This window comes from Euprymna scolopes, chromosome 17, assembly GCF_053919585.1.
Source record: "Euprymna scolopes isolate OS-2025 chromosome 17, ASM5391958v1, whole genome shotgun sequence".
NCBI lineage: Eukaryota > Metazoa > Mollusca > Cephalopoda > Sepiida > Sepiolidae > Euprymna > Euprymna scolopes.
Window position 1 is genome coordinate 3,873,222 of NC_136498.1, and position 13,816 is coordinate 3,887,037.

The window sequence follows — 13,816 nt, forward strand, 5'->3', positions numbered from 1 at the left end:
AAACACTAAATAAAATAAACACTATATAAAATAAACACTATATAAAATAAACTCTATATAAAATAAAGACTATATAAATAAAGACTATATAAAATAAACACTATATAAAATAAACACTATATAAAATAAACACTATATAAAGTAAATACTATATAAAATAAACACCATATGAAATAAACACTATATAAAATAATCACTATATAAAATAAACACCAAATAAAATAATCACTATATAAAATAAACACTATATAAAATACTCGTTTGTAAATAACAGGCACATACGTTTTGGAGAGAAGAAGGGGAGATAAAGCAGGGGAGAAATACTTTTTAAATGACATGAATTGATTAGCCTAATTTTTCTTGATGGAAAAACTATATCCAGTATCAAAAATATTTTTGTTCATGTGTTTTAAGGTGTGACAGTATCAGCCAGTCACTGGTGTGTGACCGACCTACGTGTTACACTAAATGTCTTAGACACGGTCCCATGATGATGTGACGATGGGCCAGTCATTAGGGTCCGAGTATTAATAGAAAAAGCATACCTGAAATGTTGGATGTGGCTGTGTGGCTCTTTTTTCGCCCAGGAAACGTCTTGATCTTTGATGGCGTTCTGGCTGAAACTTTCCTTGTACTCAGGGCCGCTTCATTCGACTTAAAGAAATATATTTATTGCAGACACACAAAAAAAACAAAAAACAAAAAAAAAAAAACAAAACAAAAAAAAACCAACAAAAACAACTCAACACAGTTCGCAATTTATATGTGAAATATAATTGACTATTTATTTTATAAAATCTATACAATATATATATATTACAATGTTAACAGATCATACAATTGGTTTGCTACAATATTTGTCGTATATATGAGTAGTTATTTATTTGCTGCCCACAACAGCAAAATGTGGCACAAGGCCGGAAGGTGGAGAACAGGCGAACTCCCCTAAAGAAGGGGCACTCTCGTCTCAACAAAAATTGCCTGTGCACCCCGTCGGTATTCCCCGGTAGGGGCGCCTCAGGCGACAAGCAATTAACTTGCCCCACCGGAAAGCCTGGTGGCAAGGCCTGGGAAGGTGAACCTCCTAGGTAGTACTCAATCGGTGTATCTCAGTCCGACAGGTGCTGGTTCGGTTCTCGGCCCCTCACATGTCGAACTGAGTGTCAAGAACGGATCCTTGACAAGTACGACTACCCTGTCTCTTTGCAGCCGAAGCCGCTAGGAGACACAACCCATCATAGTTGGACTATAATGGGGTAGTTATTTAATTGCCGCCCACATCGGCAATATTTGGCACAAGGCCGGAAAGTGGGAACCCCGCAGGCTCCCCTAAAGGAGGGGCACTCCTGCAATTTTAAAAATTGCACGAGTAACCCCATCGGCATTCCCCGGTCGGGGCGCCTCAGGCAGCAAGCAATAAACTTGCCCCACCGGAAAGCCCGGTGGCATGGCCTGGGAGGGTGGACCTCCTAGGTATTACCCAGGCGGCGTACCTCAGTCCAACAGGTGCTGGGCCAGTTCCCGGCCCCTCACCTGTTGGGCTGAGTGTCAAGTGACGAATCCTTGACTTGTACTACCCTGTCTCCCTGCAACCGAAGCCGCTAGGAGACACATCCCATCATAGTGAAGTTCTATAATGGGGTATTATTCCGTACAGTCGGGAGATTCTATTTATAAACGATGTTGCTAGGAACTGACGAATCGAATTAATTCACGTTCTGCTACCAACCAATCAGAAACCAGAATTGCTCCATAAATATTAAACCTTTCTGTGGATTCCAACTCGAGAACTGTCTACTGCAAACGAGTTACCTGTCAGAACTTGTGCAGAATAACGAACCATCGGAAATTGTTCTGAAACTAAATATGGCTTACACTTACCATTACTTCTTTAAACAAACTAACTAACCTTAACTAGTGTTGAGGGAGAAGGGATGTCCCCCCCCGTTTACAGAAAAGGAAAATAACACGTGCTTACCTCATGCTGTCCGGACGAAAAAGAGAGCGAAAAAAAAGGAAGGGAATCATGGGATGTATTTATGTGTATCTCTTCGCCTACGGCCAAATCACGGCCATGCAGGGGGAGGGTGCTAACAACCACCAAAACCGGGGCATTAAGATATAGTGCTACAAGGGAGGTGGTGTTTGATCAACACTGCTGGGAGCCATGATTTAATATGCTGTTTTGTTTTTAAATTCCCAAAACAGTGTATCATTGTAAACAACTAATGATCCCTTTAAAAACATTGGTACAATTATTTGTTCATATAAGTAAAACGATTCAACGATGCAGGAAATTAGTTGACTTACTGACAAAATAACATTCCAACGAAAGACACTTAATTTTTTTTAAATAGTTTTATACGCTTAAATATTATATTATATTTTGATTAATGCAGAATATTATATTCGACCAATATATAGCAATGATTTAAAAGTTAAAAAAAAATATGCATTGTGCGCTACCACCGAGAATCGAAACTAAAACGTTTAGCTTACAATATACTTTTTCCTTTGACGTTAATGTCTGCGCTATGAAGACATATTTGCTGCAAGGCTAAGAATTAAAGCATGAACAAATAGCTATTACGTTACGCATGCATATTCGTAATGTGGTTGTTTGACTTTCACCTGGAAAATTCCATTTCTTCAATTTTCTCACTTTTGCACCGATTTTTCCCGGCTAAAGCTCAGATATAAAGTTTGGCATGGGTTCGAATACCCTATATATTAAGTTTCATGTCTGTAGACCAAAAACTGACAGAAGAGTTTGGTAGGCAAAATCTTTTAAACAAATATATATACGCATACATAAATATATATAGAAAGAGGTTTGTGTTTACTATAACCTTTTTACGCAAATATTACGCAAGTATAAATTATGTAGAATATATGCATGAATATAATTACACGTAATAGTTAATTAAGAGGATCATCCCATAAAAAAAAATCGAAAAAACTAATAGGGAATTAATTAAAATGAATGTTAAAAGAATATGCAAATTAGCTAAATCTTTTGCAGATGAACGCAATTCTACGACCCACATGTATTTTTTTTTTTAATAATTATAAAAAAAGAAGAGTTTTTTTATACGAATATACATAGACAAAAATTCCAAATTTATAAGAGTATAGAAGATATATGAATAAAAAAGAGGTGTGATAAAATATACCATGACGAGATGTAAGACCTTCGTGTCTTTCCTGTCAGCTCGTCATGGTATATTTTATTTCTTCAATCATTTCTATCATTCCTTAAAGAAGTCACTCGAAAATGAGGACGAAACGTTGAAAATCTCCTAAAAGTGCTACAGGTTTGTCTTCCTTTTATCGATAACATCATAACATATCACCCCCCCCCACACACACACATCTGTGGGAGTTTAATTTATACATTACTTTTGCTAACATTTTTCTCGTACGTCAATTTGTTAATGTTTCTCCCTGGCTATTTTTAATCTGTTGATTTTTTGTCTCGCTTCTCATTTCTCTGCAAACGAGTCATGAATGAATGCATTAAAAGAAACAATTTACATTTTATAATTAAAATGGCGGCGTTTGGACGACACCTGGACCACTTTCCCAACGTAGGAACATATATACGTGTATGTGAGTAGGCGATGAACGCTAAACGGAAAGAAAGGGGGTTGCTATGGATTAAGAATGAATTAAAATGAGAAACAGAAAAAAAGAAGAAAAAAAGAGTTTCTTTATGTAAAGCAAGAAAAGACAACTTGTCTACGTAGGTAAAACAAAACAAAAACTAATTAAAAAGAAATGGAAGACAACCTGCATGAGCAAGAAGAGACAACCTGTCTATGTAAGCAAGAGAAGAGAACTTGTGTCGTCAAAGCATCCACTAATTTTAGCGGGATTTGATTACGTGTGAGAGGAAGGTGGGCAGTACTCATCCGTGGTTGGGGGAGAAGATCGTCGCTGAGCAAGTTTCAGCAGTCGTAAAACAGACTCCCGGGGGTGCAGTCGTCATGGAGCAAACACAGCTGTCTCTCGACCGGCCGACTTCTCCGAGTAATGAACCAAGCCGAGCCGAAGAGCCTGCAGAAATCGGCATCTCTCGTATCCCTGATAAATGTAATGATTCAAAACTTGATTACGATTCATCTCAGGAAACGACCAATCAAAACAAGGCAGACGATAACGCAGATAATTCTGAAGCTGAAAATACACAAGTTAATCGCTCGGATGAAAGAAATACAAAATTTGTGTTTGTAAACTTTGACGGAAGCGATTCTACAGACGGGACTATGAAGATGGAAGCGAAAGATGAGGATGGCATCGTGCTAGAATTGAAGTCTGCCAATTCGACGCCATCGTTTGAAGAAGACTCTGTCAGTCTCAGCCAGAATTCCGATACTCGACCGTCGACTAGCGAAGGGGAATATTCGAGCGGGAAGGATGACTGCGATCTGTTGATGACGGATGTGTCTAAATCGGATTCTGTTGGCGAAACCGACATCAACAGTGATGCTCGGATTGATGAAGAAGAATGGCAAAACCGAAACGTGTTTGATACCGACGAAAAGGAAACGACCTTTATGGACAGTGTCGTTTACAAGCCGGAAACGGAAACAGTAATCGAAGATAGGATTCTTAACAATAATATGGCGCAACAAAACGATCAGAATTCATTACAGGAAGAGGTCGACGCAGATCACATCGATGATGGGACGTCAAAATCAACGTCATTGGTGCCGATACATTTTCAAAAAAAGGCCAGGTGCTCGGAGCTTTCGGCAACACCGCCCAAGAAAACACAGAAACGGAAAGTGGGAAGTTCCAAACTTTGCTCACAGGTAGGAGAAGCGGAACGTGGTGAAAATAAGTGTCATCTCGTTCCCAATGGACTTTGTAAAAGCAATAATACAGGGCGGAAGGTGGACGGTCGCCGACGGGGCGACAACATTGTAAATCTGGATCTTGCCGATACGAATAAGGACAAGCAGGCGGAAATAAAGGGCGATCGGGTCACTGTGCGTATCCAGGATTCGGACTGTGAATCAGACACGTCATTATTGCCCGAAGATGACCTCTGCTGTCTTGAACGATTCAGGTTTGTCCGAAAACATTTGTTGACCCTCGCCATGACCTTGTCAGTAATAATCGGAATCATTCTCGGCTCCGCTTTACGCTCCAGCATCTCTCCCACAGACCAGCGGCGAATAATCTACCTCCGCTTCCCCGGACAACTATTCGTAAACATTCTCCACATGTTGGTCATTCCTCTCACGTGGTCAACTTTGGTGTCCAACGTGGCCACAATGAATGCCCGGTCACTGCGGAAACTTGGTTTGCGATCTTTATTTTATTATTCGGTCACTACGTTCATTGCGTTAGTGACGGGGATAATTCTCGCCATGACCGCCCAACCCGGAAAATTTGACCAATTGTCCGGAACCGGAGGGCCAGTTCCCAGGGTAAACCCGGTTGATGCAGTTCTGGATTTACTCAGGTGCGTAAAAAACAGTTTAATTGTTATGCATTTCTTTGTCTTTTTATCATTCGTGTTTCTTGCTGTTACACCTAGATAACATGTTATTTTGTATGGTTCCTCCACACGACAACAGAGTTAGGTACAAGGTCAATTTTTAATTTGGGCAAAAATTTCGCTCTATAAAATAGGGACACTCTGGATTGGGACAAAAAACACAAAACACAGCAATGCCTCAGTCTAGAAGGATTACTTATCATTGCCTGGTGACAAAAAGAGAAAGTGTAGTATCTGTTCTTTATTTATGCGATTTAGGACTATGTCTACATGAACACTATGTAGGGAGTTGAGCAGCGAGATGTCTGTTCACATTACATTTAAATTTCTGCATGTTAGTAAATTCAGAGAAGCAGGAGACCGGGAGGGAATTCCAAAGTCTGGCAATTCATGGGATTTTTCGGCATCCAAGGACCTCGACTGTGAAAGGGTGGGATTTTGCTACTGGTTGAGTTAGTCGGGAGTATGTACGTCGAGGGGTACAAGTGCAACGAGTTCGTTAGGGCAAATTCCATTAAAGTAGTTAGGCACAGAGATGCATCATTGCGGCGATGGGACAGGGTCGGATATTGGTTGATAGTGAGTGGTCTATTAGGTTGGAGATTCTTTTTGGACCCTATCTAAGAGGGAGAGACTAGTGGAAGATGCATCAGATGTGCCAAGAAAACTTCATGCATATGCGAATGGTAGCTTTGAAAAAATACAGGATGTTGTCAGGTGTGAGCAGTTTTCTAGCACGGTAGAGAGAGCCCACATTCTTTGTAACATCCTTAGCAATATCTTCAATGTATTTTTTTCCAATTCATGTTTCCTGTGAACGTTAAACCGAGGTGTTTAAACGAAGATCTCTCAGCTAGAATGTTATTATTTGGGGCTATGGAAACAAAATATTCTTATCATTTTTTTGACTCTCGAGTATATATCCGACACAGTTAGACAAAGTTAATCAACCAAGATCCACATCACTCTATATAAAAGCATATAAAATATAGAAACGGATACACACTCGAGAGTCAAAACAATGAAAAGAATATGCTGTTGTCCTAGCCATAGTTATTATCCATGGCAATCAGTGCTTAAAGCGTCTTGTAATTGTTCCAGGAAAGAAGTTTAATGTTACCAGCATTAAATGTTACTAAACGCCATTTTTTCGGGTTTAAGACGTTGACTTGGATATGTATGCATTCGTTTTCCCTTTATGTCTGTTATAGAGTTTCGTGTCAACAGCCCATCTCGGGGACAATTTTATTAGGGAGATCGTTTAGTAATATCAAGAATAACAAAGGCACAAGACTCGAGCTCTGATGCGCACTCGTATTAACATCGCGTTGTTTTGACGTACGGCCATCAAGGACAACCTTTTGAAAAAAATATTATATTAAGTATTCGTCCATTAATACCGTATGATTTAATTTTCATGAAAAGACCTTCATGCCAAACCGTATCAAAAACTTTGTGTGTGTGTGCGCGCACACGCGTACGCGTGTATATATATATATACATGTATATATATATATATATATATATATATATATATATATATATATGTATGTATATAAATATATTAAATACTATTGTTATCTCTGCCTTATCCCGTGTATAGTATATGCGTTCAGCGATGACCGTTAAGGTATCCACAGTAAGACGAGTTTGTTTAAATCCATACTGTCGGTAGGAAAGAAGTTTAATATTTATGAGGCGGTGGACTAACGCTTGGTTGATAACTGAAAGATTTTAGCGAAGAGGGGAAGGAAACTAATGGGGTGATTATTGAACAGGCCAGTTCTTTTGCCAGAATTCTTGAATACGAGTGCCACAGAAGCAATTGCACAACTACTAAGGAAGCAAGATTCGGCAAAGCATTTGTTACAGAGTTTGGAGGTGTCTAAGTTTTTTCTATGATATCATGAACACGAGAAGGGATGATTTTCAGATCATTTAGTTTGCTTTTTGCCCAGGAAGGAATTGTTTATAGGATCTAAGGTGGAATGAAAGGCGAATCGCCGGGCAAGCAATTTAGTCTTCTCAGATGTCGTGCAAGCAACATTATGTTGGATAGTAGGTGATTTGCTGATTATCTATTATTCACTATACTATTATAAATTTTCTAGAAATCATGAGTTTTTCATTTCTGCGGCTTAATGAGATTTTTTTTTTTTTAATTATTTCAATATGCCTCTCTTTGCTACTTCAATCTTACAATTATTTCTAGTATATACAAACTTTTTTTTTTGTATTATTTGTTCTGACTTATGGCGGATGAATTGTCAAAATGCATGCTTTGCGCAATGGCAGCTGCAGAAGTTAAAGTGAAGTATTGGAGAGAATGGGGCTTGCTATAGAACTTCCGTGTAGGAACATGCGCCTCAATTTCTGCTTTGAACTTGTTATGGACTAGTAAGGAATAAAAGGAAAGATACGACGCTGTATTTAATGGAAATCAAATTCATTGAAAAACAAAGAAATACAGCGTAATAAAGGAATGGTTGCACGGAAGTCTCTCTGCCGGGTGAACCTAATGTCTAGAGACACATTCTTCCTGTCTTCATAGTACGCAGAAGATTTCATTCTAATCTGAAAGGTGCGTACCATAACATCCCATTTCCAAATCTTAATTCCGCGGGCGTCTCAGTATCGATTTCAATGTCCTTGTCAATTTTAGCCCATTATTATATTTATATATTCAATTTTAGCCCATTATTATATTTATATATTCAATTTTAGCCCATTATTATATTTATATATTCAATTTTAGCCCATTATTATATTTATATATTCAATTTTAGCCCATTATTATATTTATATATTCAATTTTAGCCCATTATTATATTTATATATTCAATTTTAGCCCATTATTATATTTATATATTCTATTTTAGCCCATTATTATATTTATATATTCAATTTTAGCCCATTATTATATTTATATATTCTATTTTAGCCCATTATTATATTTATATATTCAATTTTAGCCCATTATTATATTTATATATTCAATTTTAGCCCATTATTATATTTATATATTCAATTTTAGCCCATTATTATATTTATATATTCTATTTTAGCCCATTATTATATTTATATATTCAATTTTAGCCCATTATTATATTTATATATTCTATTTTAGCCCATTATTATATTTATATATTCAATTTTAGCCCATTATTATATTTATATATTCAATTTTAGCCCATTATTATATTTATATATTCAATTTTAGTCCATTATTATATTTATATATTCAATTTTAGTCCATTATTATTATATGTAGTTGCGCATTAAAATTTTTATTTTATCTATTCCGGTTTAACCAACATGAAAATGTTTCAAGTTTCGCTTCTGTACTTTTTAGGGAAATGATGACTCTCGATGTACTGGAGTTCGTCATAACAAAGAAAAATTGTTTTAAATTTGTTGATCAAGTATTTTTAGTTTGTGTTTTTTACTTTAATAATAACATTTGTTATTTAACAATAACATTTGTTATTAATTAATAATATTTCTTACATTAATAATCACATCTTTTACTTAAATAATGATATTTGTTATTTAATAATAATAATAATAATAATAATAATTATTTAATAATAATATTTATTATTTAATAATAATATTTATTAATTTAAAATGATATTTCTTACTTAAATAATAATATTTGTTATTAATAATAAAATTTGTTAATTGAATAATAATATTTGTTATTTAATAATAATAGATGTTATTTAATAATAATATTTATTATTTAATAATAATAATTGTTATTTTAATAACAATTTTTGTTATTTTATAATAATATTTATTATTTAATAATAATATTTGTTGTTTAATAATATTTGTTATTTAATAACAACATTTGTTATTTAATAATAATAATTATTATTTTAATAATAATAATTATTATTATTAAAATAATAATAATTGTTATTTAATAACAATATTTGTTATTAAATATTAATCTTAACTATTTATATAACAGTAGTCGTTATTTAATATTATTATTTATTTTAATAATATCTGCTATTTAATAATGATATTTGTTATTTAATACTAATATTTGTTATTTAATAATAATATTTGTTATTTAATAATAATATTTTTTATTTTATAATAATATTAGTTATTAAAATAGTTGTTATTTAATAATAATATTATTTATTTCACTAATATCTGTTATTTATCTGTTATAATAAGATTTCTTTTTAATAACAAAATATTTTATTAAATAATAATATTTATTATTTCATAATAATATTATTTATTTAATAATAATAATTGGTATTTAATAATAGTATTTGGTGTTTAATTAAAATATTTGTTATTTAATACTAACAATTGTTATTTTATAATAATATTTATTATTTGATAAAAATATTTTTATTAAATAATAATACTTATTATTCAATAATAATATTTTATATTTAATAATAATCTTTGTTGTTTAATAATAATATGGGTTATTTAATAAAATATCTGTTATTTAATCATAATATTTATTATTTTAATAATAATATTTGCTTTTAATAATACAATTCATAATTTAATAAGAATCTTTGTTATTTGATAATAATATTTTTATTTAATAATAATATTTATAATGTAATAATATATCTTATTTAATAATAATATTTCTTATTTTAATATTTGTTATTCAGAATAATATTTGTTATTTAATAATAATGTCGTTATTTAATAATATTTGTTTTTTAATAATAATATTTATCATTTAATAACAATATTTGTTATTTCATACTAATATTTTTTATTTTATAATAATATTTATCATTTAATAACATTTTTTGTTATTAAATTATATTATTTATTATTTAATAATAATATTTGTTTTTAAATAATCATGTTTGTTTTTTTTATAATAATATTTTTATTTGATAACAATATTTGTTTTTAAATAATAATATGTATTATTTTTTAAAAGTAATAGTTGTCATTTCATATTAATATTTCCTATTTAATAATGATAATAATTATTGAACAACAATATTTGTTATTTTATTATAACATTTGTTCTTTAGTGATATTAATTGTAATTTAATTATAATACTTTTTATGTAATAATATCAGTTATTTAATTATAATATTTGTTATTTAATAATAATATTTGTTATTTAATAATAATATTTTCTTTTAATAGTAATATTATAATTTTATAATAATACTTCTTATGTAATAATATTAGTTATTTAATAATAATATTTGTTATTTAATAATAATATTAGTTATTTAATAATAATATTTGTTATTTAATAATAATATTTGTTATTTAATAATAATATTTTAATTTAATAATAATATTATAATTTAATAATAATATTTCTTATGTAATAATATTTGTTATTTAATAATAATATTTGTTATTTAATAATAATATTTGTTATTAAATAATAATATTTATTATTTAATAATAATATTTATTATTTTATAATAATATTATTCAATAATAATATTTGTTATTTAATTGTAATATTTGTTATTTTAATAATAATACTTTTATAATAATAATAATGTTTGTTATTGTATTATAATATATTTGTTTTCAATAATAATATTTATTATTTAATAATACTATTTATAATTTAATAATTATATTTGTTACTTTAATAATAATATTTGTTATTTTGATAATAATATTTGCTATTGAAATAATAATATTTATTATTTAGTAATAATATTTATTATTATTAATAATATTTTTTATTTTATAACAATATTAATTATTTAATCATAATATTTTTACTTTAATATTAATATTTATTATTTACTTATACAATTTATTATTTAATAATAATATTTATTATTTAATAATAATATTTTTACTTTAATAATAATAGTTGTTATTTAAATAATTGTTCATTATTTAAATAATATTTATTATTTAATAATAATATTTTTAATTTTGATAATAATATTTGTTATTTAAATAATAATTTTTGTAATTTTGATAATTATATTTGTTACTTTAATAAAATATTTATTATTTGATAATAATATTTGTTATTTAAATCATAATATTTGTTCCATTAATAATGACATTTATTACTTTAATAATAATATTTTTAATTTAATAATAATATAATTTAATACTTGAGGACACGTTTTTTTTATTTCATATAGTCCTTTGATTTTGTTGTAAAAAAGAGTTTTTATTTCCCATCAATTCACAAAGAACCAATAATGATTTTCTGTTTTGCGGAACAAGTCTTGATAATTTGTGAGCATAACAGATTTTTTTCCAGGTGAGGCATTCCATCTTAAAAAAATCGTAGTTAAGTATAATGGTCCTCGACATCTGCTGTCTATTTGCCGTGTTTAGAGGCAGACCTTTCTTTGAACCGAAAATATCGAGTAACGGTTTGTGGATCTTTTATATCATGAAAAATCTTCCGTGCATATAACGGTGGTATTTCGTGACTGCCTCTTTTCAACCTGGGAGTTTCTCGGATGCATTAGCGATGGGCTTGTCAGTTCCATCTGGCATTTTATCAAATACTGCTTCAAGGTTAAAAACTATCCAACGATAAGTATTTGATAGGTAAATTCCAACCCAGAAAACATCAAGTCGTCCGCCTTAGTCAGAAACATCGTTTATAGAATGTGAGGAGTGAAGGCCAACATAAAGGAAGCCTAAAAATGCATATCGCGGAGGGCTACTAATTAGGACCATGTCTAGAATAAGATCAACAAGATGTTGGTTTACGTTACATTTGAACTTCTGCATGTCAGTACAGTTAAGGAAGCAGGTAACAGAAAGGGAATTCCAAAGTCCAGCTGTTCGAAGGAAGAAGCTATGAGAGTAGAAAGCTTTCTGGCATTTAGGGATCTCAACAGTGAAGGGGTGTGATTTTGTTGCTAAGCGGGTTTGTTGGGGATATGTACGTCGAGGGGCACAAGTGCAGTGAGTTTATCAGCGCACATTCCATTAAAATACTTGTAAAACAGGCATAGAGATACAACATTGCGGCGATGGGACAGGGGTTGGAGCCTAGGTGACAAAGCGGATTGAAGACCCTTCTTTTGACCCTAGTGTTAGATGCACCAGCCCAGATGTGGCAACAATACTCCATTCATCGGTGAATGGTGGTCTTGTAGAAGTACAAGATACTCTCAGGTGTGAGTAGTTTTCTAGCATGATAGAGGGAGCCCATCTTCCTTGCAGCAGCCTTTGCAATGTCTTCTCTGTATTTTTTCCAGTTTATATATCCTGTGAAATAATTAGAGTTTGTTGAACTTTCTTGCTTTATCACTTTTGTTTCGGTTAATTTGTGTTTTGCATGCCCCCTCTTATGTTAGATCAATTTTGTGCATGATGGTTAATTCATTTGTATCAGATGTTAAACACTCTTTTTTTAACCGACATATATATTTTTAATTCTCGTCAAGTTCACATTAAATGACCGCGTGATATACAAAATAGGTGTTTTTACATTCCTGCAAGAAAGCATTTTTTTTTACTCAAATCTCGATTTTGTGAGGTTAGCCATCAGAATTTTTTTTTTGCAATTTTCGCTACAGTCTTCTAAGTTAATTCTAATTCTCACCCTAATTTAATCCTAACCCTAATTTAATTCTAACTGACAGCCAATCAGACGTAATGGTAAAAAAAAAACACTTGGTAAACCGCACGTAATCTCTTAAAACGTAAAACTCTTAATCTCAGACAAAAGCACACACACTGAAACGCTAGAACTACACGGAAATGAATGATGCTGGCATTTACGCTGTTTATATTCGAATCTAGTGAAATAGACACGGAATGTCTATTTTATTCATTTAAATATTATTGAGTGAACGAATAGCGATTATTAACTATGGAAACAGTGTTCTATTTATTGTTTTTACGTGGGTATAACCGCTAATCAGGGCCAAAAAGCCACTGGAGGACCAATGATAATGAGTGTCAGGTGATTGATGAGACAACAACGTTATGGTCGATAATGGTTGGAATTGTTCATAATTTTATTGAGGCTGCGGCGTATTGTTGTCTTGAGTATTTGGAATAGTTTTGAACAAACATTCCATGAACAAAGTTTCTTTCCTAGAACTTCCTATCTGTTGAACACAATATGGTGGGGCTTCTTTCCACCTGACTATAATATGGTACTTTTCAAGTCTAATGTAAATAAGTTTTTGTTGAGTCATCCACGTATATAATTAAATCACACTTAATTACTGATCATCACGGTGTTATCTCACCGTCTAACACTCATTAGCCCTTATCCTCGAGTGGCTTCTGGGTCTTAATAGGCGATGGCACTCAATTAAAAAAAATGGCGGATAAAAGGTTATTCGAAATAA

The 13,816-nt window shown here is 31.5% G+C and overlaps 1 protein-coding gene across 1 annotated transcript in view; it reads left to right on the top strand.

The window, feature by feature from the left end:
- Positions 1 to 3,858: 3,858 nt before the first annotated feature.
- The window catches only part of LOC145296654 (excitatory amino acid transporter 3-like), a 192,842-nt gene continuing 182,884 nt past the window's right edge, over positions 3,859 to 13,816 (top strand). The window contains exon 1 of the mRNA XM_080142591.1: positions 3,859 to 5,470. Within this exon, the coding sequence (XP_079998717.1) occupies positions 3,987 to 5,470 (1,484 nt within the window). The 5' untranslated portion in view covers positions 3,859 to 3,986. The remainder of the gene's footprint in view (positions 5,471 to 13,816) is intronic.